We start from the raw sequence: 26,525 nt of genomic DNA, 5'->3' as shown, positions 1-26,525 counted from the left end.
TTCCCAGGGTCACACCCTCCCGCGGTGTGACTTTTTTTTCTTTTTTTTTCTTTCTTTTTTTTAAGATAGGGTCTCGCTCTGTCGCCCAGGCTGGAGTGGAGTGGCAGGATCTTGGCTCACTGCAGTCTCGACCTCCTAGGCTCAAGCGGTCCTTCCTCTTCAGCCTCCCCAGTAAACCGAGACCACAGGTGCGAGCCACTACACCTGGCGCGTTTTTTTTTTTTTTTTTTTGACGGAGCTGTGCTCTGTCGCCCAAGCTGGAGTGCAGTGGCACGATCTCGGCTCACTGCCACCTTCGTCTCCTGGGTTCCAGCGATTCTCCTGCCTCAGCCTCCCCCAGTAGCTGGGATTACAGGCGCCCACTACCACGCCCGGCAATTTTTTTTGTACTCTTCGTAGAGACGGGGTTTCACCGTGTTGGCCAGGCTGGTCTCTAACTCCTGACCTCAAATGATCCTCCCTCCTTGGCCTCCCAAAGTGCTGGGATTACAGGCCTGAGCCACGGCGCCCGGCCCTAATTTTTGTATTTTTAGTAGAGACAGGATTTCGCCATGTTGGCCAGGCTGGTCTCCAAACTCTGGGCTCCACGATCGGCCGGCCTCGGCCTTCCAAAGTGCTGGGATTATAGGCATGAGCCACCGCGCCCGGCCTTCCGCAGTGCGATTAGGGGCGGCAGGAGGAGAGGGGGGCCTCGCCCTGTCAGCCTCTCCGAGACTAGTGGGATGCGGTGCCCGGGAGGGGTCTTAATAAGATCACGGTTGCTGGGCAGCACTGGACAGTGCCCGACGTAGGCGATCTCATTGATTCCTTCCCACAACCCCACTTTGCAGATAGGAAAGCTGAGGCACGAGAGGTTAAGTAACCCAGGCCGCACAATGAGGGGAAGCTAGGGAGGGACTGGGGCCCTGGGCCCCTGCGCTGACCTCCCCTCCTCATCCCCTTCTTATCCCCCTCTGCTCCTGGCCCAGGCCGCGCAGAGTCGGCCTCTGTGATCCCACCCAGAATACAGTTTTCCCTCCCGGGCGCCTGGATCTCCCCTCCCCCGGCTCCTGTTTCCTTGTCAAAACTTCCTGCCTTGGCAAGGGCCCGAGTTCCCACCCCCTTCCTGCCCCCCGCCCCTCGGCGCCCCTCCCGGCCCTGCGATCAGCAGCGTCCCGCCTCCCCGCCGCTCCCGCAGTCAGGCTGGGGCTCGAAGCGGGGACCCTCGCCCCGTCCTCGGCTGTCCAGTCCTCCTCCTCGCAGACCCCGGCGGTTCCTACCCCAGGCCGCAGGGGAGACGGGGCCCCAAGGCAGGTGAGTGACTGCGCGCCCCCTGGCAGGGGAGGCCCGGTGGTGCGGCCCCGGAGACCACCCTGCCCCGGGGAAAGGGCTTGCGGTCCCCCTCCTCGACTGGAGTCTGAGGCCCCAGACCCAGGAGTGTAGAAAAGAGGGACTGATGGAGAGAGACGTGAAGGAGGGGAAGGGGACAGTGGAGGGGGCCAGAGAGGATGGGTTGGGGGTTCCCTTCCGTAATGAACATGTAAATGAGATGAAATGCTAGCGAGGTTGTTCCCTAAGCCCCTGGTCCCCGGACTTTGTAAGTCAGGGGCAGCCTGGCCCACTGCCCCCTCCCAGGGCTGGGAAGAGAAGACTGGGTGCTGTCCTTGGCTTTCAAGGGAAGTGTAGCCACAAGAGCATCGACACTGGAGCCAAGACTGCCTAAGTGCCACCCTCCACTCTGCAGCTTACTGTCTGTGGGGTCTTGGTCAAGAGGCCTGACCTCTGTGCCTCAGTTTCTCATTTCTAAAGGAGAATAATATAGGGCCTACCTCATGGGTTGTGAGGCTTAAGTGAGCAAAAACGTGTCTCCTGCTTTGAATGATGCTAGATAAACAGATTATCAGTGTCATCTCTCTGTCCACCGGCAGGAATGTTTGAGGGAGGATGTAGGGGAAGGACCCAGGTTTGCCGGTCCCTGGCTCTCACATCTTTGCCAGTTATGAGGACTGGGGGTTCAGCTTGAGGTCCCGGGCAACTGGATCCTCAGAAAACTTGGCAGGCTGATGATCTGAAGTTGTGCTAAGGGCCAGGTGGGTGTGTGGGGGGTCCAGGAGCCCAGGCCCCAGCAAGGCAACCCTTCACCCCCACCCCCATCTCCAGCCTCCAGTAGCTGCTCTCCACTCCCCTGTTCTGGCCTGTTGTGAGTGGCCTCTCCTGGGGCTGGGCTGTGACCCTAGTCCCCGGGGACAGGAACAGCTTGTGCTGGCCTGAGGTTCCCAGGCTCAGCCAGGCCTCAGCTCCGGCAGGATTGGGCCGGGTGTCAGCTCTCAACCCTGGCCTAAGCTGGCCTTGTGCTAGGGGGACGGTTGGAGACGGGGGAGCTCATCTCTGAACCCCACTCAAAACCAGCTCATGGTATAGGGCCTGTTGTGTGTGCTTGTGAGCCAGTCATAAGCCAGGGTGTGGGCGCAGCCCTCCTATCTCCTGTGTCTCCTCCCTGCTGTGTGGCCTCTCCCACTCTTGAGGCCTCCGAAGGCCCACCCACCATGTTCCCCACTGCAGGTGGGGCTGCCATCTCTAGGAGCTGGGTTGGCCAGACTCACTTCTCTGCCTTCCTCTCTCTCCACTGGAGGATGAAGCTGAGAGTTGGCATCTGTTCCTCCACCCTCTGTCCCCCCTCAACATCTCCTATCAGACTCTCCCAGAAGAGGAAACTCACGCTCCAGGCAGCCTCATCCACCAGTCGGAAACCTGGAGAGAGATAGAAGGTCATGGGGCTGCTGTGTGCCTCCCCGCACCCGACACACACTGCTGGGGAGGAGGCTGAGGCCAGGTGGAGCCTCCACCACGGCATTCCCCAAGCCTCTCCTCTGAGGAGCCTTGGGAGCCTTGAGAAAGAGACCTCCCAGGACTCATGGGGGACCCTGGGGTGCTATCCTAGCTTTGGGGAGGATCTTGGCTTCTGTCATCTAACCTACAGGGGAGAAGCCAGAAGGAAGAGGCAGAGAAGACAGGGAAGGAGAGAGAGAAACACAAAGACAGAGATAGAGACAGATATAAATACGGAAACAGAGGCTGACAGATGCAGAGACACAGCAGAGGCACAGACTCATTACAACAAAATGCCCGGAGGGAGAAAAGCAGGCCTAGAAAAATAGAGCAGAGACCTAGGGATAGAACAAAAAGGAGGCGGAGACAGAGGGAGAGGAGGAGAAAGTCAGAAGACCAAAGAGAAACTATGAGGTTAGAAAGCAGCACACTGGAAACACCAGGCGAGGTGGCTCACGCCGGTAATCCCAGCATTTTGGGAGGCCAAGGTATGAGGATCTCTGGAGGCCAGGAGTTCAAGACTGGCCTGGTCAACATAATGAGATTGCATCCCTACAATTTTTTTTTTAATTAGCTGGGCATGGTGGTGCCCGCCCGTGGGCCCATCTACTCAAGAGGCTGAGGTGGGAGGATCACTTGAGCCCAGGAGGTTGAGGCTGCAGTGAGCCATGATCACGCCACTGCATTCCAGCCTGGGCACACAGCGAAGCCCTGTCTCAAAACAAAACAAAAAGAAAGCAGCACAGGCTTTGGAATGACATAGACCTGGCCCAAATCCCTGCTCTGGCTTCAGTTGCCTGTGTGGCCTAGGACAAATCACTGAACCTTTCTGGGATATTTCTTCATAAAATGGGAGGCATAATAGCACTTACTTTATAGGCTTGCTGGGAGAACTAAAAGACAGGATCTAGCCACAGCACACATTTAACGAGGCGCAGTAATTAGTATCCCAGTACCTGGGAGGTAACCCAGGGGTTACCTCCCCACACTGCTTTGTGCTTTGAAGCAGATTTGAATCCTGCTCTTGCCCCTGGCAGCCAGACAGCCCTTGGCAAGGCATTTTACCTGAGACCCTCCACTGTGCTGCCTACCAAATGGGGATGTCAATCACCAGCACCTTCCAGGGTGGCGGCAAGGGTTGGGACTGGCACTGGCGACAGCCTGCGGGAGGGGTGCGATTGATGTGTGAATCAGGATCCCTGCAGGTGAGTGGGCCCTGGGGCGTAGCCCGCTCACTGCTGGTGGGTGCTCATGCCCTCCCACTTTTGCCCTCCGTCCTACCCCCATGAATTGGCACCTGGGGCCCAGTCCCTCTGTGTAGCGGGAGATGTGTGCAGTGGACAGTGAGGGGGTGTTGGCCCTGGATGGGGAGGCACAGGATGAGGGCTCAGGCGGTGTGGGCATGCCCCTCCACCTCCAGGTGACTCAGGGCCTGGAGCTGTTGTGCACTCATCCCATAGGAACTTGGAGGCCGGCCCTGAGGAATTCCTGCTGGAGGTCAGGAGGGCAAGTCTGGAGCCGCCTTTTGCTTTGTAACGTTGAAAAGTTCTTTCTGCATTCCACTTTCCATCATCTCATCAAACACGCACCTCATTGTGTCTTGAGGGCCCCGAGACAAGGGCCCAGCTCTACTGTCTGGAGTACGGGGAGAAGCCACAGCATCTGAGCATCTCTCCCTCTCTCCCATTCCTGGGAAACTCAAGGAGCACTGGAGTCAGAAAGATTTCAGGGTGTATCAGTCCATCCACTCCACACAAATGTTTAGTTATTGCCTGTTGGGTGCCGGGCATCCTGGGTGTAAGTGCTGGCCAGTCCTGGGGTTACAGTGGTGAGGGAGGCAGAGAAGTGCCCTGTCCCTGGGGAGCTCCAGTCCAGTGAGGCAGACTGACTTTAATAAAAGCATAATGACTCATAGGATGGGAGCCGCGAGGAAACACCCAGGGGGCACCCAGACCCGCTCACAGAGCCTTGGAGAGGAATAAGATTTGAGGGAGTCCAACCTGGTGGGGAAACCAGACTCACAAACCAGCAATCACAGATAGGGTATCCATCAGCCTAATCAGCCCAGCAGACTTGGAGTATGTCGGGGGCTGTGAACCCCTGGGTTGGCCTGGGTGAGTTCCGCTTGCTTCCAGAGGAGGTACACTGGTACCAGGACTTTGGCTGGGGTTTGGGGAGGTGTGGAGCCTCCAGGGACAGGTGCATGTCCAGCTGGGAGCCAGCCTCAGGGCATTCAGGGGGAAGAGCAACCCCCGGCCTCCTTGAGGCCACGCGAGTCTGTGGTGACTGTGTGTTCCTGAGAGCCTGCAGGAAGGCCTGGAGAGCAGGGAGGAGGGCGTGAGCCTGGAGCCACTGAGGGGCTTCTTGGAAGCGGCTGGCCTTGAGGCTGTGTAGAACCTGGGCATTTCAGGGGTGGCCTGAGCCATGGTGGCGGTGTGGTGAGAGGCATGTGGGGTCAGTGGCTGTCCAGTGTGATGGGAGCGCAGGGGTAGAGGTAATGAAGCTGGACGCCCTTGTAGGGGCTGGCCCCCTGGGGGTTCTTTCTTGGGGTGTAGGCAGCCACAGAGTGGGAGAGGGGGCAGTGGCCAGAGCACTTTCTGAAGGTAATCTCGGGGTGGCGATGAGCAGGGTGGGCCTGAGGGGGCACTGCTCCCTAGTCTATGTCACCCAGGGTTTACCTCCCCACACTGCTTTGTCCTTTGAAGCAGATTTGAATCCTGCTCTTGCCCCTGGCAGCCAGACAGCCCTTGGCAAGGCATTTTACCTGAGACCCTCCACTGTGCTGCCTACCAAATGGGGATGACAATCACCAGCACCTTCCAGGGTGGCGGCGAGGGTTGGGACTGGCACTGGCGACACCCTCTGGGAGGGGTGCGATAGATGTGTAAATCAGGATCCCTGCAGCTGCCCCATTTCCTGATGAGTAAACAGGTCGGACCTAGGACCCTCTAGCTTCTGTTTCCTGAGCCACAGAGAACACAAGTCCAGCCCCTCACCCCTGCCCCTTTCCCGCCCAGCCTCTGGCGCACTCTGGCCGCATACGCAGGCTTCCTGTTTCTCCATCCGGCAGACATGCCTGGCGTGCCGAGGGCCTGGCCAGGCTGGATATAGGCAGTGCTCTGTGCTTCAGTGTGCAAGCGTGTACATGGGTGTACTGGGTAGCCTGTGGAGTGCAGCAGGCTGCTGGGGGAGCTCCCTGTGTGGGGAGGGAGGGGAGAAGTCTTTGGACTGCGATCTCACTGCTGGGTGGGAAGGACTAAGTGATCCTGTCTCCATGGCAAAGATAGGTTAGAAAAGGCCACAGAGAAACAGACACAGAGACAGGGAGACAGACAGAAAGACAAGAGAGTTACAGGGCAAGACAACCTTAGCACCAAGCTAAGACGCATGGCTTTAGTGAGTGGATTGTAGCTGGAGTTCAGCTTCCACTCTGCCCTTGAAAGTGGATGCTGTTATGCAGTAAATACACCGTGCAACTGTACATGGCAGCCTTAGTATACAAACGGAAAAAGAGAGGCAGGAAGACAGAGACCAAGAAGCTGATGAAGGAAGGGGATGGGGAAAGGCAGATAGCAGAGTTTCTGGTGAAGAACAAGACAAAAGTCCAAAAGGAAGAGGCAGAAACCCTGGAGCTTGGAGGACTCTGTTTTTGCATCAACACACATCCACGGAGCAGGCTCTAGTCTGAGGTCTGAGGTTCTGTTCCAGAATGGTCACTGGAACCAGCAGTTCCAACCTTTGCAGGGCCCTGAGAGATGGCGGGGAGTGCTAGTCTCCCATTTTACAGATGAGGAGATGGAGGATCAGAGGACTCAAGTTATGTATTATAACTCAGGTTACACAGCTTGTAAGACAGAGATAGGACTAAAAGCTTTGTACTCCAGGATAGGAAGTGATGAGAGAGAGAGTGAGATGGAGAAGAGAGGAGGGGGCAGTCGGACCGAGCAGGGAACTAGGGTTGGTGCTTAGGCCCAGGGCTGGGGGAAGCAGAATTTAGGCATTCTGCCTTGTCAACCGCATCTGGCTTGAAGATGCACCTGGCGGGCAGCCCATCGTTTTGGGGGATCAGGTTCTCGGGGGAGCCTGGCCCCCTCCTGCCCCCACTTCCTTTCTCTCTGTCAGCATTTGCAGCCCCATTCCCATTCCCGGATCATCCTGGGGGTTCTTCAGAAAAAACAAGAAGGTTTTTCCTGGAATTAATACCCAAAGGCGCCAAGGGGAGGGCGGATGGGGGCCACATTGGGTGCAGGAGGAGGAGTGGGACTGAGAACACTATCATGGAGACAGCTAATGTTAACTGAGCGTATTAGGTACTGGGTCTAACTGCTTTATCTAGATCAACTCATTTAGTCTGCACAGCGACCCTACAAAGGAAGCACTAATCTCATCCCCATTTTCTAGGTGAGGGAACTGCAGGCTGGGATTCACACCCAGGCTTGAACTTGGGCAGGGGTTGGGGGTGCAGAGCTGAGGGGTTATCCTATGCTACATGACTTCCCATAGAAGCTGGAAGGGAGCCTGTGGGGAAGTCCCTTCTGCTGTCTCACTTCCATCACCCGTACTCTCTGCTTTCTATAGAAATGGATCCTCTTGTCCACCAGGAACTCTAATCCCCCCCACCCCTGCTCCCCCAGAGCCCACACTCAATTCCTTCCTCCTAGGAGGGGTTGGGGCACAGTGAGGGTAGGGGGGCTCCCCACCAGAGGGAACCAGCTGAGCTGGAGTTTGGGGAAGCCCAGGGAGGGTGATCTGGTCTTCTGTGTGGGCTCAGAGGCTGAGAGGGCAGAGATGCTGGGCTGCGCAGGCGGGACTGGGATCTCAGGGCCTGGCCAGGAGCCCAGCCGATTTGCATCTCGAGGTGGAGGAGAGAGAAGTGTCAGCTCATTCTTGACTGTAAACACATCTCAGTTCCCACGCTTCTGATCATGTTCTTGTGGCAGCCCCCACCCCCATCCCCTTCTCCTGTCCAATCCCCTGGCAGCTCCCCCACCCCCATAAGAGAGACTTTTAAAAAGAAGATACAGAGCCCCTGGGCTTCCCATCTGGGCTTGGGAAAGAATAGAATCATGGGGAGTCCTCTGCCAGCAGCCTGGATTTGGATCCCAGCTCTGACACTCCTGGCTGTGTGGTCCTGGTCAGGTTTCTTACCCTCTCTGTGCCTGCTTCCTCATCTCTGAAGTGGGCCATAACACCTACTACAAGGGGTTAATGTAAACTTTAAATGTGATGATCCACGTAAATCTCTCAACACCCTGCCTGTCGCAGCTCAGTGAACGATACGTGGGGTCACCTTATGATTCTTGGGAGGGAAGGTGTTTGAGTCCCTCAAACCAGAGGCTTGGAGGGTGAAGGTTGAGTAGGGGAACAGGAGGGGGCCTCTGCATGAGAAGAAGCAAGCCTGCAGCAGGGGTGCTCCAGGGTCCCCCTCAGTGAGTGCACTGTGGGCCCCCAGGGCAGAGCAGGGGCCCAGGAGTGGTCTCATTTCACCCCCTTGAGGGGTATATGCAATCTCTTGGGGCCCATTGCTGCTGTGGCTGGAAGGGGTTGGGGGAGCATGGGCCAGGCTCAGGTGCCCTGCCCCTCAGGGACAAAGGCTTAGATGGGAACTAGCCTGGAGGCCAGGCTGGGGCTCTGGGCTCCTGGTCTGGCCTGTGTTCCCTTCTCAGAGGCAAAGGATGGTCAAGCCAAAACCTTCCTCTTCCTGCCAGGACCCCCATCCCATCTGTCCCCTCCCTGGGCCACCCACTGATCTCCCCTGACCCCACCCTGGCTTCCAGCCCCTGGGCTGACCAGCTGATGCCTCCTCCGCACTCCCGCCCTACCCTGAGGACCTTTGGGAAAACAGAACCTACTCACCCCTCCAGCCAGCTAACCTCCCAGCCAGCCAGAAGTGGGTGGGGATGAGAGTCAGCCCCTCCTCATGCTCCTCAGTCCTTCAGTCCATCTCAAAGCCCCCCAGGTGAACTGTGTCCTCTAGAAGTTGGCTGGGAGGAGGTGACAGGAACAGGACTTGGGTGGGTAGGGGCTGACAGGAATGGGAGGAAGGACCTTTTCTCGGCCCAACAACAGCTCAACCTATATGGCACTTCCTCCCTGGGCCTTAACTCGAGTCCTTCCTGCAACAAGTTTTGTCCATGCCACCATGCCATAGGCTCTGTGAACAGATCCAGGGCAGGGGGATGGCTGCGGAGTCCTTGTGTGTCTCAGGAGATGAGGCTCACCCAGGGACAAGGGTGATGAGCCTGGCTTCGGACAGACTGAGCTGCAGTTGGAGCACAGGGGCCCCACGCCAGGGCCAGAGCTGAGGGTCCAGGAAGAGGGGAGTGTGGAGACTGAGAGATGAGGCAGAGGCGTATGGAGGGTTCGGGGTCCTGCCCAGGGCCCTGGCTGCCAACCACACTGAGGGAGAGGTGGAGAGACGGTTAGCTGGGGCTAGGCAGAGCGATCCCTGGAGTGGGCATTGGGCCTAGGAAGATGGCTGGAGCAGGGCAGGGTGGGAGGGGATGGTTTGGGGACATTGGGAGAAGGGATGACTCTGTTTGGGAGTGGGGATGTGTCTGGGTGATGTGGGGGTGGAGCTCTGGGACAGACTCTGGGGAGTGTCTCTAGGGCACTCCTGACTGTGGCCTCTCCCCTTCAGAGGGGGCCACAGTGTCAGCTCTGGAGACAAGCCGCCAGAAAGAGGCTTCTGGTCATGGCCCTCCCGTATGCTACCCACTGCGTTCAGGATGGTGGGAGGATGGAGCCACCCCCGTCACGCTCCCTGCTGTCCCTCTTCCTAGCCAGGCTCTGTTTCCTGTTTTCAGACTTCATATCCTGAACGCTGGGATCCCCCAGGACATTCCCTGGCCCCCAGGCCCCAGGCCCCAGGCCCCAGGGCTGAGCTGTGGGCAGGCCCCACCTGGTGAGTTACTTGGGGACTGAGGATGGATAGGAGGAAGCACAGAGGAGGCTAGAGGCTGAGATTCGCCCTGCGGGAAGTGTGATGGGGCATGCGGCTGGGCTGCACTGGAGGGGTGGGTAGACGCTGGCACTGGGAGGATAGGTGGGCCAGCATCCTGGATGAAAGGCTGGAGATTTGGCTGCTAGAGGGTTAAAGGTGAAGGAAGAACATGGGCGGTTGAGATGGGGTTAAGTTAGGAGCCTAGACCTGGAGGGAAGGAGGGGCCACCCTTCTTGGGGCTGAGAGTGGCTGTGGGGACCCTGGGAGTGTGTGGGTGTGGGGTGTGGGGTAGGGCCAGGCAGCAACATTCCAGAGATACTCAGGGGGGTAAGGGGCCAGCAACCGCGACCTTTCTCTCGTCTCAGAAAAATTATAAGCAGATGTGGGCGCCTCAGGGAGGCGTAGAGCAGGGAGCCAGAGCAAGTTTTGGGAACACGGGATGCAGACCCTGAAGCCGGCTGCAGGGATGGGCACTGCGGTAACTCGGCCTCTCCTGAGCTCAGGAGCTGAGGCAGCAGAGCCGTCTGAAGTCCTGGGAGCCAGGGGTGGTGGGGATGGAGAGGACCCCATTTCCAAATGGCTGACAGGGCAGTCTGAGGGAGGCGGGAGCTTTTCCTTAAATGCAAGGCCAGGTTGGTGACCTCCTCAGGTGATGGCACCTAGAGTTGGGTGTTGTGGTGTGCTGGCTAAGGTGTCACAACTGACTCTGGGAGGGAGACTGGCCTTGGGTTTTAGTGTTTGCTAGTTTCTCTGGTGTCAATAACCCCTCATGCCTGATTTCAAGCTACTCACGTGACATCACTGAACCTGTTGCTAGGAAGAGATGCATACAATTGGCTCTCTGGGCCCGTATGAGGTGGTTCCAGCACACCACTGGTTGGGAGGTCACCTGGACCCAGCCCCACTCCCACCATATAGAGCAGGAAACCCCTGACAGCGTTTCATCAGGCTGGTTTTGGCTTCTGCCTGCATATGTCCAGTGACAGGGAACTCACCACCTGAGGTAGCCGATTCTATTCCTGAGCCGCTCTGACTGTTGGAAAGTTCTTCCTCTGACTGAGCCCAAAGCTGAGTCCCTCATCACTTCCCCTCACTGGTTCCAGTCTCACACCTTGGTACAAATATCAAAGTGCCCTGGGTAGGGCCTGGGCTGGGGGCTGGGGATTCAGAGATGAAACGCACTGGGTCCCTGCCTCTGGAGGTCATGGTCAGGGAGCAGGCACTGGAACAGTGGGGTGGGGGTGAATGATACTGGGACCCCCAGAAGGAATGAGTGGGATCATCTGCCAATGAGCATCAGGAAGTGGAAGAGGGAAGGGGTGGCACCTGAACTAGACCTTGAAAGACGGGAACTCCAGGTGAAGAATGAGACGTGAGGGTGTCTAAGCAAACTATGAGCAAAGACCGGAGGCGTGGAAGTGACTGCAGTTCAGGAGTGAGGTGTAGGGGAGCTGGAGCTCAGAGCAAGGGGCCAGAGGACACGGGGCCGCAGTCTGGTCTCTTCTGCATGCCCACGGCTCAGATCTCTGCAGACAGGTCCTCCAGGCTGCTGGCTGCAGCGCCACTGCCCACTCTGCGCCCGTCTTGCTGCAGGCCTCTGCAATGTCACCGCCTCTGTGTCCCCTCCTTCTCCTGGCTGTGGGCCTGCGGCTGGCTGGAACTCTCAACCCCAGTGATCCCAATACCTGCAGCTTCTGGGAAAGGTGAGAGGGCCCCTGCTGCACCTTGAGGGCACCAAGCCCTAGCTCCCGATTGTCCCTATTTTCCCTACTGGGGTCCTTTTCTTGGTCCTTCCTTAACCTCCTTCCTTCTCTCTAGTCTCTCCCCTCCCGCCTCTTTCTCTGTTTCTGCTCTCTCTACTCCTCTCTATGGGTTGCCTTTGACTCCAGCCCCATTTCTGACCTTGTCTCAGTCTCTGAACCATCCTTTCTCTTTCCCCGTCCCTTAGTTCCTGTGGGAGGCCAACTTTGGAACAGAGCGCAGAGTGGGAGCCATTCGTTGTGGAGCAAGCAGAGGGGCTGGCCCAGGGGGAGCAAAGGAAACAGGGCGGGGAGAAAAGACCCAGGGCAGAATATAGCCGGAAATACTTCAGCCCATCTCCGCCAGCTGGGCCCAGGAGTCAGTTCTCACTCACCCTTTCCATACAGGGAGGAGAGGGCAGGGAGAGAAAAATGGAAGGCTCCGGTCCAATAGAGTGGGAAGGGCGCTCTGATGGAGGGTATCCCAGGAACCTTCCAGTTCTGGGAGAAGCCTCCAGACTTGAGAGGTGGGACAGGATGGGGGTCCCATCCTAGGCTATGGGAGCAGCCCCAGCGTTGGGCTTTGGATTCCCCACTGTGGCCAAGCCCTCATGGCCATTTTCCCGTTGTGGCCGCTCAGGCCTCCTCCTGCCCTCGGCCCTGACCCTGTTCCCTGTCTTGCAGCTTCACTACCACCACCAAGGAGTCCCACTCCCGCCCCTTCAGCCTGCTCCCCTCAGAGCCCTGCGAGCGGCCCTGGGAGGGCCCCCATACTTGCCCCCAGCCCACGTGAGTGCTCCTCATCCTCCATGGGTGGATGGGCTACCTGAGTCGCTGCCTCAGCCTGGCCCCTGGCCCTCTGTACCTGTTCACTTCTCAGAAACTCAGAGGAAACTCCTGGCTTCTAGGGATTCATTCTGCATGGTCTGTGTCGGGTACGTGTGTATGGGATGTATATGTGAATGCGTGTATGTGTGTTTAGGGTACGCATGCATGTTACAGTATATGCCTGTGGGGTTGGGGGGGGCAAGAAGGGAATGCTCTTTCTTTTTTTAATAGACAAGGTCTCGCTCTGTCACCCAGGCTGGAGTGCGGTGGCGAGATCGTAGTGCACTGCAACCTCAAACAGGGAATGCGCTTTCTATGCGCCCTCAGCCCAGAGTGTTGAGTGGTGCCCCTGCCCTGGCCTCCCCCTGGCCACACTGTGGTGAGTGCGGACAGCAGGGAGGGCTGAGGGCCGCCTTCCTGGCCTCCGCAGGGTTGTATACCGGACCGTGTACCGTCAGGTGGTGAAGACGGACCACCGCCAGCGCCTGCAGTGCTGCCATGGCTTCTATGAGAGCAGGGGGTTCTGTGTCCGTGAGTCCAGGGTTGGGTTAGGGAGTGGGGTGGGGCAATGGAATGCGGGGAGCTTAGCCTACACTTCTGAGTCCCTCCTGGCCCCCGCTAGAATGGGGTTACTCCTCTGCCCTTTTGGGTTCCCCCCTCCTCCTCTCCTCTCCCTGGCCTTGTCCCCAGGATGCGGATCAGCACTTCCCTCTCCATCACCACTTCACACCCCTGTCTCCAGCTGGCCCCATGTGTCTCCCACCCCATCTCTCCATGTCCCTCAACAGTGTCTCTGCATCGCTGTCTGCCCTAGAGCTCTTGTTCTGTCTTTGGGCTGTCTCTGTCTCTCTGTCACTGTGTGTCTCAGGACTTGGTGTCTGGGTCTGCCTCTGTCTCTTCCTCTCCCTGACTCTCTGTTGCTATTGGTCTCTGACTTGTCACTATCCAGTCTCTCCTGCCCACTGCACCCCCCTCCCAGCACCCTGTAATGACTGGAGCCTGTCTTCCTCTTCCTCCCACTTCCCTCAGCCACTGCCCATCACGAGCCTCTGCAAACACTGCTCTCCAGAGAACCCCGATCGCCACCTGCCCTCTCTCTGGACAGTGTCCGTGTTCAGTCCCCTTTTGAGGATCTCCCCCAAAGCATTTTCCCAACAAGGTGCTCAGACAATTTCACAAAAAGGAACAGGGGAACCCAGAACACTGGCATCTTGCTAAGTTCTCCCCCTGAGTTGCTGCCCCTCAGTCTTTATCTTAGAGGCAGAATTGGGGCTTGGAGAACTTCAGGTCCCTGGTTTTGGAAGAAGGTGGGGTTAGGCTTTGCAGGATAAAAGCTGGGTAGGGGCAGGGGTGGACACATCTCACCACACCCATCTCTGTCCCAGCGCTCTGTGCCCAGGAGTGTGTCCATGGCCGTTGTGTGGCACCCAATCAGTGCCAATGTGTGCCAGGCTGGCGGGGCGACGATTGTTCCAGTGGTGAGTGGCTACTGACCCTAGGGAGTGGCCTCTTGTGCCTTCAGGGCCACAGGACCCTCAGGTACACCCTCCCTACCAGGGCACAGGGGCTTAGGACCCCAGGGCGATTACCCGCCAGAGCCCCATTGCTGCCATCTGCCTTTTCTGGAGATGTGGAAGACAGGGTGGGCCTGTGGGGGCTGGGAGACAGAGGCTGGGAGACAGAGACGGGGAGGCTGGGGATGGACTAGACCCCTGGTGACCCCCTTCCCGCCTCCTTATCCCACAGAGTGTGCCCCAGGAATGTGGGGGCCACAGTGTGACAAGCCCTGCAGCTGCGGCAACAACAGCTCGTGTGATCCCAAGAGTGGGGTATGTTCTTGCCCTTCTGGTCTGCAGCCCCCGAACTGCTTTCAGCCCTGTACCCCTGGCTACTATGGCCCTGCCTGCCAGTTCCGCTGCCAGTGCCATGGGGCACCCTGCGATCCCCAGACTGGAGCCTGCTTCTGCCCCGCAGAGAGAACTGGGCCCAGGTATGTAATGGGGGGAACCACACTTTAACAAGATCGCAGACACAAAGCCACACAGACCTATGTGGGGAAGTGAGGTGACTCAGACAGGGCCCCAAGTGTGGGGATGGTGTGGAGGCCAAGATCCTGGTCCCAGTGGATCCTATTCCTCACGAGTGGAGTGACCTTGAGCAAATCATTGACTCGTTGTGGGCTTGTTTCCTGTCTGTAAAACGGGAATAGTATTGTCTACATGGAAGGGTGGCTGTGAAGATAACATGAGGTAGCACGTGTGTGAAGGCATGCTGCAAAGTGAGGCTGGGACAAGGACCCAGAGAACCCTGTTGCAAGGCAGGGTGCAGGGGGAGCTGGGGAGTCCTGGGAGGGAGAAGGTAGACCTAGGTAGAAATCAGGATCACGCTTTGTGGAGGCGCTCGTGGAGTTGAGCCTACTACAGTAGCACAGATGTTCCCCGAGAGTGAACAGACCAAGCCAAGGTGAGGAGGTGGGGGCGCCCGAGAGGCAGACATGCCACCCGTGGCTCTTTGCTCACCCCCACCTGCCGGTGCCAGGGTGTCCCTGCCATTTCCAGTCCTGGAAACCTTTGCTTTCTGACTCGACAGTCCCCAGCAGGAAAGAGCAAGTGTGAATCACTAAGTCCTGAGGTGGGGGTTGTGGGGGCAGTCCTTGGAGGCAAGAGAGGAAGCAGTTATTGCTTGTTTGCACATTGACTCCACCCACTCTGTCCTGCAGCTGTGACGTGTCCTGTTCCCAGGGCACTTCTGGCTTCTTCTGCCCCAGCACCCATCCTTGCCAAAATGGAGGTGTCTTCCAAACCCCACAGGGCTCCTGCAGCTGCCCCCCTGGCTGGATGGTATGGAGGGTGGGGCCTGTGGGCATGGGGTGTGGGTCTGGGGAGAATTCTGTGGATGGTGCTAAGCAGGGCTCCAAGGAGGGTGTGAGTGAGGGGGGTGAGCTCTGTGGTTATGGGGGTGTCAAGGGGTCCTGTGGCCTTGGGGAGGAGGCTGGGTGCCTGGGGCCCTGTTGACCTCTCATCCCCACAGGGCACCATCTGCTCCCTGCCCTGCCCAGAGGGCTTTCATGGACCCAACTGCTCCCAGGAATGTCGCTGCCACAACGGCGGCCTCTGTGACCGATTCACTGGGCAGTGCCGCTGCGCTCCGGGTTACACTGGGGATCGGTGAGTGGCGTGGGGCGGGCGGGAGACGGGAGGGAGGAGGTGGGGCGCCGCCAGGCTCACTCAGCTAGGTGCCCAGGTGCCGGGAGGAGTGCCCGGTGGGCCGCTTTGGGCAGGACTGTGCTGAGACGTGCGACTGCGCCCCGGACGCCCGTTGCTTCCCGGCCAACGGCGCATGTCTGTGCGAACACGGCTTCACTGGGGACCGCTGCACGGATCGCCTCTGCCCCGACGGCTTCTACGGTCTCAGCTGCCAGGCCCCCTGCACCTGCGACCGGGAGCACAGCCTCAGGTGGGCCGCGGGACATGTGGTCAAAGGATCAGGAGGCCAATGGGGAGGTCTTCCTGGCCGAAGTCACCACAGAGCCAGGGCCATATCCAAGGGGGACAGGTGTCACAGAAGGGGAAAGGGAGGGACCTCGGGGGCTGGGAGGGGCCTGGGGTACCGCTACTTGCCCCAACCCAGTTTTCAGAATAGCGCGGAGCCTCCCTAGTGACCCCCTTACCCCAGCGATGTGCGAATCCCACTGACCACGCGGAGGGGTGGGGGAAGCTGCCCTGCCCCTGCCCAGCTCAGACCGCGCCACGCCCCCGCCTCTGCCCCCAGCTGCCACCCGATGAACGGGGAGTGCTCCTGCCTGCCGGGCTGGGCGGGCCTCCACTGCAACGAGAGCTGCCCGCAGGACACGCACGGGCCAGGGTGCCAGGAGCACTGTCTCTGCCTGCACGGTGGCGTCTGCCAGGCTACCAGCGGCCTCTGTCAGTGCGCGCCGGGTTACACGGTGAGGCGCGCCCGGCTGCAAGGAAGCGAGGCAGGTGGAGAGGCCAAGGAATGGGCCGCCCCTCTCACCCGCTCACCCTCTTTCAGGGCTCTCACTGTGCTAGTCTTTGTCCTCCCGACACCTACGGTGTCAACTGTTCTGCACGCTGCTCATGTGAAAATGCCATCTCCTGCTCACCCATCGACGGCGAGTGCGTCTGCAAGGAAGGTAATAGGGTGGAGTTTCCCAGACAGAAGACTTGGGGGATGGCCAAGGGAAGAAGGGAGAGTCCAAGAGTATGGGTAGGCCAAGCGCAGGGGAGCGGCTGCAGGGTAAGGGTGGAGGGGCAGCAGCTGGACACAGGGAAAGTATCCAGGCTACTTTCTTCCTGGAATATCCACTTTGCTTTTCTTCAACCACAAAGATCCTACCTGTCCTTAAAGGCTGAGGCCAAAAGCCACCTCACTGGCAAACGTCCCTCACCCTCAGTCATACGGAAACACAATTACCATGCTGGGAAGGGCCTCACATCTGCCAGAGTGACACATTGGCAACCTTTAGGCTGGATTCTGATACAGTTGTGTTTTGTTTGGCTACCTTTCTATTAAGTTTAACAAGTCTCCCATCTTCAGTCCCCACTACTCCCTGTTGTCTGGCACATCCTCTGTATAAGTCATTTAGTTACCTGATGGGGCCCCTGTAAACATTTGGGTTTAGTGCCATCCCCTTTATTTTGCAGAAGGCACCCCAGACCCAGAATGGGGTGGTACCTCACCGGAAGGCAGTTAGCCTTCTGCTCCGCATCAAATAATTCATAAGCTTTTCTCCTGTATGGTGCCGTGAACACCCCCCAACCACCCCAGCTCATAGCATAGAATCTGGCCCAGCCAGCTCCCACTGTGTGCTTGCTCAGGAGGGGAGATGGGTCCCCATACCTACCTACCAGGCCCCTCCTCCAGGTTGGCAGCGTGGTAACTGCTCTGTGCCCTGCCCACCCGGAACCTGGGGCTTCGGTTGCAATGCCAGCTGCCAGTGTGCCCATGAGGCAGTCTGCAGCCCCCAAACTGGAGCCTGTACCTGCACCCCTGGGTGGCATGGGGCCCACTGCCAGCTGCCCTGTCCGGTGAGTGCTGGACAGCCTGTCTGCCTGGGGGTGGGGAGGGCATGGCGTCCCCCAGCTGACTGGCCTACCTGGTCCCCACTCCTTCTCCAAGAAGGGGCAGTTTGGAGAAGGTTGTGCCAGTCGCTGTGACTGTGACCACTCTGATGGCTGTGACCCTGTTCATGGACGCTGTCAGTGCCAGGCTGGCTGGATGGGTGAGCATTCTGGGGCCCCAGGCCTACTGTGGATTGGGGGATGCATCCATAGGAAATGTGTCCAGAAGAGCCCCCTGGAACTGAAGGGGGCCCAGCCAGGCACACCCGACTGCTGTCTCCCACAGGTGCCCGCTGCCACCTGTCCTGCCCTGAGGGCTTATGGGGAGTCAACTGTAGCAACACCTGCACCTGCAAGAATGGGGGCACCTGTCTCCCTGAGAGTGGCAACTGCGTGTGTGCACCCGGATTCCGAGGCCCCTCCTGCCAGAGATGTGAGGCTCCCTACTGCCCCTTCCACCTGCCACCAGCAGGGGGCAGTGTAGTGTCAGATGCCAGAGCACCCCTCCCCCCGCGCCCGCTGCCCACCTCTCCCACCTTACCCCCGGTCTCTTCCTCTGACCCGTCTTCAGACTAGTTACTGCAGTGGGAAGGTGGGAGGGAGACGGTGGGGTAAGGGCTGATTGAGGATTGGCCTCTGCCCCCAATCACCATGTACCCCTTTCCCCCAGCCTGTCAGCCTGGCCGCTATGGCAAACGCTGTGTGCCCTGCAAGTGCGCTAACCACTCCTTCTGCCACCCCTCGAACGGGACCTGCTACTGCCTGGCTGGCTGGACAGGCCCCGACTGCTCCCAGCGTATGTGGTAGCTTGTGTGTCTGAGCATACGTGCATGCTGAGAGGGGGTGCTGAGGACGGGAGGTCTCTGTCCCCTAGCTCCTGGGTATAAAAGCCTCTGGGCCCACCTTGAGTAAATATTTACTGGGCACCACCTACATGCTGGGTACTGTTCTAGGTGCTAAGGATGCAGCAGTGGACAGGTCGGGGGAAAAATTCCTGCCCTTCTGCATGGGAAGCCTGGGAAGAACAGTATTTTTATGGGAGCAGGGGAAATCATAGGCTTAGCTTGGGACATTTTCTCTTGATTTCTTTTTCTTTCTTTCTTTCTTTCTTTCTTTCTTTCTTTCTTTCTTTTCTTTCTTCTTTCTTTCTTTCTTTCTTTTCTTTCTTCTTTCTTTCTTTCTTTTCTTTCTTTCTTTCTTTCCTTTCTTTCTTTTCTTCTTTCTTTCTTTCTTTCCTTTCTTTTCTTTCTTTCTTTCTTTCTTTCTTTCTTTCTTTCTTTCTTTCTTTCTTCTTTCTTTCTTCTTTTCTCTCCCTCTCTCTCTCTCTTTTTTTTTTGACACGGAGTCTCACTCTGTTGCCCAGGCTAGAGTGCAGTGGCATGATCTCAGCTCCCTGCAACCTCTGCCTCTGGTTTAGTTAATTCTTTTGCCTCAGCCTCCCCAGTAGCTGGGATTACAGGCACACACCACCACAGCAGGCTAATTTTTGTATGTTTAGTAGAGACCCCTGGGGTTTCATCATATTGGCCAGGCTGGTCTCGAACTCCTGACCTCAGGTGATCCATCCGCCTCAGATGATCTTGGCTTCCCAAAGTGCTGGGATTACAGGTGTGAACCACTGCACCCAGCCCTTTTTTTCTTTTGCATTTTCAGTTTATTTTTATTTATATATTAATAAATACATGTATTTCTTTATTTTATGAGCCTTTCCCCCACAAAAATATATTAAGATCATTGAAAAGATTAGTCCAAAAAAGCCAAGTAAAACGAGTTTGGAAAGAGGAAACAGGCTGTTATGAAGAAGACTGAATTTCAGCTTACCAGCAGGCGGGGTAAAGAAGGAAGTCATCTTGGTGAAGAGTTTTTCCATAGACTCTGGTTACAACTACTATTAGATTATTGCTAGTGTTAGACACACAAAAATAATGCCTTAAACAGGATAGATGTTTACTTCTCTCTTATGTTAAAAGCAAAACAAAAATCCATCCGGGGTAGCTTGGAAGCCTTTGGTTGTGTGGCACTGAATACACTATTTTGAAGTGGCTATTAGATAGTCAAGTGCAGATGTTGAGTAGGTAGTTGGACACGTGGGTCTGGGGTTTGGGGGAGAGATGGGGCTGGAAATAATCATTTGTGAGTCATTGGTTGCAGATACTGTTCAAAGCTTTGGTGTCCCCAGGGAGACCAAAGCTGAGCTAAAGGCTTCAGTGATGCTGGGGCTGAGAGTTCATCCAGGAAAAGCTGTACCTGCCCCACCAGACAGGCCCCATGTCTCCCGTAGCATGCCCTCCAGGACACTGGGGAGAAAACTGTGCCCAGACCTGCCAATGTCACCATGGTGGGACCTGCCATCCCCAGGATGGGAGCTGTATCTGCCCCCTAGGCTGGACTGGACACCACTGCTTAGAAGGTACCAACAGAAGGGGAACTCCAGGCCCCTGCCTCCAACTTAACCCTTACCCAAAAAAAGAGACTAGAGTTTCCTGGCAGCTCTGATGCCGGCCTGCCTCCTTGGCTGTCTCCCCAGGCTGCCCTCTGGGGACATTTGGTGCTAACTGCTCCCAGCCATGCCAGTGTGGTCCTGGAGAAAAGTGCCACCCAGAGACTGGGGCCTGTGTATGTCCCCCAGGGCACAGTGGTGCACCTTGCAGGATTGGTGAGTTCTTTGCCCTCTCCTTCCCACCCATTGTCCCCAGGGAACTGGGACCTAGGCCCCTCATACAGTCCCTACTTCCCTCCTGAGCACCTCTCCCATGCAGCAGAGCCAAGATGCCATTCTGAGTGAGCACCCCATTCCACACAGGAATCCAGGAGCCCTTTACTGTAATGCCGACCACTCCAGTAGCGTATAACTCGCTGGGTGCAGTGATTGGCATTGCAGTGCTGGGGTCCCTTGTGGTAGCCCTGGTGGCACTGTTCATTGGCTATCGGCACTGGCAAAAAGGCAAGGAGCACCACCACCTGGCTGTGGCTTACAGCAGTGGGCGCCTGGACGGCTCCGAGTATGTCATGCCAGGTGAGCTGGCACAGGGCCTGGGGCACAGATGAGTGGCTGGCTCATAGGCACAAGAGTGGATGCTGGGCATGACCCAAAGGGAAGATGAGGAGTGGGGAGGAGGGAGGAAGGGAGGTCAGGGAGGCCAAAGTACTGATCTCCGGGGACAAAACAGCTCTCTTGGACTCCTGCCCATCGCTGAGCTCACCCTGTGCTTGTGTCTGTCATGCAGATGTCCCTCCGAGCTACAGTCACTACTACTCCAACCCCAGCTACCACACCCTGTCGCAGTGCTCCCCGAACCCCCCACCCCCTAACAAGGTCAGTGCCGGGGGAGGGGGTGCACTGTGGAGGGAAGCGCACAGACCAGCTTCTCTGGAAAGCCCTGTCCTTGCCTCTTGCTCTCCCTCCTGCACTGTCCCCTCTTAGGTTCCAGGCCCGCTCTTTGCCAGCCTGCAGACCCCTGAGCGGCCAGGTGGGGCCCAAGGGCATGATAACCACACCACCCTGCCTGCTGACTGGAAGCACCGCCGGGAGCCCCCTCCAGGGCCTCTGGACAGGGGTAGGTGCCGGGAGGCCAGGGTCTCTGGTGCAGGTGGATGTGTGCGGCCCAGATGCCGCGTCTGAGTGTGTGTGTCTGGAGACGGGGGCTGTGGGCCCCAGCTCTAGAGGAAGTGTGAGCCGGGGGAGGGGACAGAGGGCTGATTACCAGTTGCCTCCTCCTCCTCAGGGAACAGCCGCCTGGACCGAAGCTACAGCTATAGCTACAGCAATGGCCCAGGCCCATTCTACAATAAAGGTATGGGCACAGGGGCAACAAGGGAGGTGGCTGAGCTGGGGCTAAGGAACCAGTGCCTCCATGGAGCCTGACTTCTTTCCTCTATCCTTAGGGCTCATCTCTGAAGAGGAGCTCGGGGCCAGTGTGGCTTCCCTGAGCAGTGAGAACCCATATGCCACCATCCGGGACCTGCCCAGCTTGCCAGGGGGCCCCCGGGAGAGCAGCTACATGGAGATGAAAGGCCCTCCCTCAGGATCTCCCCCCAGGCAGCCTCCTCAGTTCTGGGACAGCCAGAGGCGGCGGCAACCCCAGCCACAGAGAGACAGTGGCACCTACGAGCAGCCCAGCCCCCTGATCCATGGTGAGCCCTCCCTCTCCACTGGCAGGAGCAGCAGAGAACTGGGACAAGGGAGGCATAAAAACAGAAGGAACAGAGGGAGAAGAGAAGGCATGATGTGGCACTAAGAGTGAGGCCTTTGGGGTCAGCTTCGGGCTCAAATCAGGCATGATGGGGAGGCGACGTGGCCTCTCAGAGCCTGTGTCCTCATCTGGAGAACAGTATGGTGTACCTACTTCGCAGAGCTCAGGATAGAAGTGGGGTCGTACAGCATCAGAGTGGTGGAGTTGGTACCCAGAAAAGTAGGGAGCCAGGCAGGTGATAAAGTCTCCTCATATCCTGGAAGGTGGGTGGGCTGAGGTGGCTTTCTCCATTGGCAGCTGAGGAGCTAAGAGAGTTTTGCTTGGAGCCGCACGGCCAGCTGATAGTAAACTGGTGTATGTATCCAGGCCCCATCTCCTTCTCTTTGCCTTGAAGAGGCTGAAGAGGAGAGGTGCACAGTGGGAGTGGTGGGAGTGGGGAGAGTGGTGGGAGGGGCCACTCCCTCTTATCTTGTCCTCATGTTTCCAGACCGAGACTCTGTGGGCTCCCAGCCCCCTCTGCCTCCGGGCCTACCCCCCGGCCACTATGACTCACCCAAGAACAGCCACATCCCTGGACATTATGACTTGCCTCCAGTACGGCATCCCCCATCACCTCCACTTCGACGCCAGGACCGTTGAGGAGCCAGGATGGTGTGGCAGAGGCCAGCACACCTGGCTGTTGCTGCTCAAGGCTGGGGACAGAGCCTAGTGTACCCCTGCCAGGAGCAGGGAGTGGACCGGCAGGCCGTGAACATGAACAACACTTAACAGAGCAAGTGATGGGAGCCTCGTTCCTGCGTTCTACCATGGGAGACGCTGATCAGCAGGATGCCTGACTCCCTTTCCCAACCCACTGCTCCCAAGGCCTCCAGGGCCCTGTGTACATAAACTGGTGGGTTGGAAGTTGCTGGGTAACTCTGATTTCAGACATGCGTGTGGGGTACCTTTTCTGTGCATGCTCGGGCTGGGCTCTGTGCGTGTGTGTGTTTCTGTGATTTTAGAAGGGTACCAGGCACAGGTTCTGTCCTAGGGCACTTACCATTTAGTAGGGAGATGGACCCAACCCAATTAACTCTAGCAATAGCCTCCTAACTGGCCTCCTCCATTGATTCAGTGAACCTTCCAATGCATGGCTCATAATTTCAAAATACAGGCTGGTTAGTTACTCCCTACCTGAAAGCCTTCATAGGTGCCTCTTTGCTCTTCTGCCAGTATCAAAACTTTTGAAGGCCTTAAAGGCCCTGCTTTGCCTGGCCCATCTGTCTCTCCAGCCTCACCTTGAACTGTGTTCCTGTCACTGCACGCCAGTCACACCGGCCTCTAGGTCCTCCTGTAGGCCACTCTTCTTTCTGGCACAGGGACCTGCACACCTGGAGTGCCCTTCCTCCCCCACTTGCCTGTTCACCCCTGCTTTTCCTTTACACCTCCTCCTCAGGGAAGCGCCCACCCTCCGTACGTCTTTCACAGCCCTGATTGCAGCTGTGTTCACTCACCAGGTACCTGCAGAAGGCCTACAGGGTGCCAGGCACTTCTTTAATGTGTTCTTTCTTTATGTGATTATTTGATTAATCTCTGCCTCCCCCACTAGACTGTAAGCTCCCTGAAGGCAAGAATCCTGTGCTTATGCTCAATATTAGCTCTCCCTTGGCACAGAGTAGGCACTCAACAAATGCTCCCCAAAAGGCTGAGTGGCTGACTGAATTAAGTACCAGTGACATGCAGTAACTGCTAAGATAGATGAGCCATCTGTATGCTCTGACAGTTACAGACTGAATAAGTTGGAGACTTCCCTAAAGGGTGGCATTTCCCCAGGGTAACAACGCAGAGCTCAGGTGTGCGAAGGTGCCAGGGGCAGGGGTGCAGAGGGGCTGAGGCTGAGGGGGGTGCAGAGGCTGGAGACAGGATAACAGGAGAGAGTATACAGGCATGCCTTGATTTATTGCACTTCACAGGTAGCAGAATTTTTAAAGAAATTGAAGGTTTTGGGACATATATGTGACAGCAATAGGTTAAGAAAAGCAAAGCAGAGAAATTGAAGATGTGTGTCAACACTGCTTTAAGCAAATCTGTTGGCACCATTTTTCCAATAGCATGTGCTCATTTTGGGTCTCTACATCGCATTTTGGTAATTGCTTGCAATATTTCAAGCATTTTCATTGTTATTATATGTGTTATAGTGATCTGTGATCAGTGATCTTTGATATATTATTGTAATTGTTTCGGGGCGCCATGAACCGCACCCATATAACACGGTAAACTTAATCAGCAAACGTTGTGTGTGTTCTGACTGCTCCACCGACCAGCCGTTCCCCCAAGTCTTTCCCTCTCTTAGGGCCTCCCTATTCCCTGAGACACAACAATATTGAAATGAGGCCAATTAATAACCCTACAGGGGCCTCTAAGTGTTGAAGTGAAAGGAATAGTCACACATCTCTCACTTAAAATCAGAAGCTAGAAATGATTAAGCTTAGTGGGGAAGGCATGTCGAAAGCCAAGACAGGCTGAAAGCTAGGCCTTTTGCACTAAATAGCCAAGTTGTGGATGCAAAGGAAAAGTTCTTGAAGGAAATTATAAGTGTTACTCCAGTGAAAACATGAATAATAAGAAAGTGAAACAGCCGGCCGGGCGCGGTGGGTCACGCCTGTAATCCCAGCACTTTGGGAGGCCAAGGCAGGTGGATCATGAGGTCAGGAGTTTGAGACCAGCCTGGCCAACATGGTGAAACCCTGTCTCTACTAAAAATACAAAAAATTAGCCAGGTGTGGTGGCGCGCACATGTAATCTCACCTACTCAGGAGGCTGAGGCAGGAGAATCGTTTGAACCCGGGAGGCAGAGTTTGCCATGAGCGGAGATCATGCCATTGCACTCCAGCCTGGGTGATACAGCAAGACTCCATTAAAAAAAAAAAAAAAGTGAAACAGCCTTGTTGCTGATATGAAGAAACTTTTAGTGGTCTGGATAGATCAAATCAGCCACAATATTTCCTTAAAAGCCAAAGCCTAATCTGCAGCAAGACCCTAACTCTCTTCTGTTTTATGAAGGCTGAGAGAGGTGATGAAGCTACAGAAAATTTAGAAGCCAGCAGAGGTTGGTTCGTGAAGTTTAATGAAAGAAGTTTAAGAAGCCATCTCCATAACATAAAAGTGCAAGGTGAAACAGCCAGTGCTGATGTAGAAGCTGCAGTAAGTTATCCAGAAGATATAGCTAAGACAACGATGAAGGTGGCTCCTCTAAACAACAGATTTTCAATGTAGACAAAACAGCCTATATTAGAGGAAGATGCCAATCTAGGACTTTCACAGCTAGAGAGAAGTCAATGTCTGGCTTCAGAGCTTCAAAGGACAGGTGTTGGGGGCTAATACAGTTGGTAACTTTAAGTTGAAGCTAATGCTCATTTACCATTCCAAAAATCCTCAGGCCCTTAAGAATTATGTTGATTATTTAGTGTGGCGTGGTGGCACATGCCTGTAGTCATAGCTACTTGAGAGGCTGAGGTGGGAGTTTCGCTTAAGGCCAGCAGTTAGAAGGCTGTAGTGAGGCCAGGTGCGGTGGCTCATGCCTGTAATCCCAGCACTTTGGGAGGCCAAGGCGGGCAGATCACGAGGTCAGGAGATTGAGACCATCCTGGCTAACACGGTGAAACCCTGTCTGTACTAAAAATACAAAAAATTAGCCAGGTGTGGTGGCGGGTGCCTGTAGTCCCAGCTACCTGGGAGGCTGAGGCAGGAGAATCAATTGAACCCAGGAGGAGGAGCTTGCAGTGAGCCGAGATTGTGCCACTGCACTCCAGCCTGGGCGAAAGTGTGAAACTCTGATTCAAAAAAAAAAAAAAAAAAAAGAAGGCTATAGTGAGCTATGATCATCATCACTGGACTCCAGCCTTGGCGACAGAGCAAGATCCTGTCTCTAAAAAGAAAAAAAAAAAAAAAAAGGCCGGGCATGGTGGCTTACGCCTATAATCCCAGCACTTTGGGAGGCTGAGTGGGGAGGATCACTTGGGGTCAGGAGTTCGAAACCAGCCTGGCCAACATGGTGAAACCCCATCTCCACTAAAAATACAAAAAAAAATTAGCCAAGTGTGGTGGCGCGCACCTGTAGTCCCAGCTACTGGAGAGGCTGAGGCAGGAGAACTGCTTGAACCTGGAAGGCGGAGGTTACAGTGAGCCAAGATCGTGCCACTGCACTCCAGCCTGGGTGACAAAGCACGAATCTGTCTCAAAATAAATAAATAAATAGAAAAGAATGCTAATTTTACCCTGCCTGTGTCCCTGTGCTCTGGAAAAGGAACAAAGTCTGGATGATAGCACATCTGTTTACAGCATGGTTTACTGAATATTTTAAGCCCACTATTGAGATCTACTGCTCAGAAAAAAGTATTCCTTTAAAAATATTATTGCTCCTTGACAATGCACCTGGAGATGTACAAGGAGATTAATGTTGTTTGCATGGTTGCTAATACAGTATCCATTCTGCAGCCTGTGGATTGAGGAGTAATTTCGACTTTCAAGTCTGATTATTTAAGAAATACATTTTGTAAAGCATGAGTTGCCATACATAGTGATTCCTCTGATGGATTTGGGCAAATTCAATTGAAAACCTGGATAAGATTCACCATTCTAAATGCCATTAAGAACATTTGTGATTCATGATGGGAGGAGGTCAAAATATTCATGCTAACAGGAGTTTGGAAGAAGTTGACTCCAACCCTCAAGGATGACTTGGAGGGGTTCAAGACTTCAGTGGAGGAAGTAACTGCAGATGTGGTAGAAATAGCAAGAGAACTAGAATTAGAAGTGCAGCCTGAAGATGAAACTGAATTGCTGCAATTCATGATAAAAGTTGAATGGATGAGGAGTTGCTTATGGATGAGCAAAGAAAGCAGTTTCATGAGATGGAATCTACTCTTGGTGAAGACGCTGTAAGCATTGTTGA

The 26,525-nt window shown here is 55.8% G+C and overlaps 1 protein-coding gene across 4 annotated transcripts; it reads left to right on the top strand.

Annotated features, from left to right (window-relative positions):
• Positions 1–1,139: 1,139 nt before the first annotated feature.
• Positions 1,140–26,378, top strand: PEAR1 (platelet endothelial aggregation receptor 1). 4 transcript variants are annotated; one of them, XM_034937813.3, is made up of 24 exons: positions 1,140–1,293; positions 9,615–9,712; positions 11,345–11,454; positions 12,175–12,279; positions 12,749–12,849; positions 13,704–13,796; positions 14,065–14,308; positions 15,038–15,158; positions 15,349–15,485; positions 15,562–15,774; positions 16,090–16,264; positions 16,351–16,471; positions 17,203–17,366; positions 17,458–17,560; positions 17,686–17,832; positions 18,070–18,195; positions 19,681–19,809; positions 19,927–20,055; positions 20,203–20,415; positions 20,627–20,715; positions 20,824–20,956; positions 21,125–21,193; positions 21,285–21,533; positions 22,080–26,377. In XM_034937813.3, exons 3-24 carry the CDS (start codon positions 11,354–11,356, stop codon positions 22,229–22,231), a joined length of 3,114 nt encoding a protein of 1,037 aa, XP_034793704.1. In that variant the 5' UTR covers positions 1,140–1,293; positions 9,615–9,712; positions 11,345–11,353; the 3' UTR covers positions 22,232–26,377. The 4 variants fall into 4 exon arrangements, with proteins under 4 accessions (XP_034793704.1, XP_003821074.2, XP_054969023.1 ...); XM_003821026.6 differs by lacking the exon at positions 9,615–9,712 and having other exon boundaries at positions 1,168–1,293; positions 22,080–26,378; XM_055113048.2 differs by lacking the exons at positions 1,140–1,293; positions 9,615–9,712 and having other exon boundaries at positions 11,423–11,454; positions 12,175–12,425.
• Positions 26,379–26,525: the final 147 nt, after the last annotated feature.

The sequence above is a fragment of the Pan paniscus genome, chromosome 1 (assembly GCF_029289425.2).
Source record: "Pan paniscus chromosome 1, NHGRI_mPanPan1-v2.0_pri, whole genome shotgun sequence".
Classification (NCBI taxonomy): domain Eukaryota; kingdom Metazoa; phylum Chordata; class Mammalia; order Primates; family Hominidae; genus Pan; species Pan paniscus.
Note: the sequence above shows the minus strand (reverse complement) of the source record. Positions and strands in the feature narration are given on the sequence as shown.

Bases quoted from the DNA above. Each gene is read 5' to 3' on its own strand.
- PEAR1 (XM_003821026.6), top strand. From the start codon at position 11,354: ATGTCACCGCCTCTGTGTCCCCTCCTTCTCCTGGCTGTGGGCCTGCGG. The intron at 17,561-17,685 runs GTGAGCATTCTG...TGTCTCCCACAG, and splicing joins GTGCCAGGCTGGCTGGATGG to GTGCCCGCTGCCACCTGTCC. The intron at 20,056-20,202 runs GTGAGTTCTTTG...CATTCCACACAG, and splicing joins TGGTGCACCTTGCAGGATTG to GAATCCAGGAGCCCTTTACT.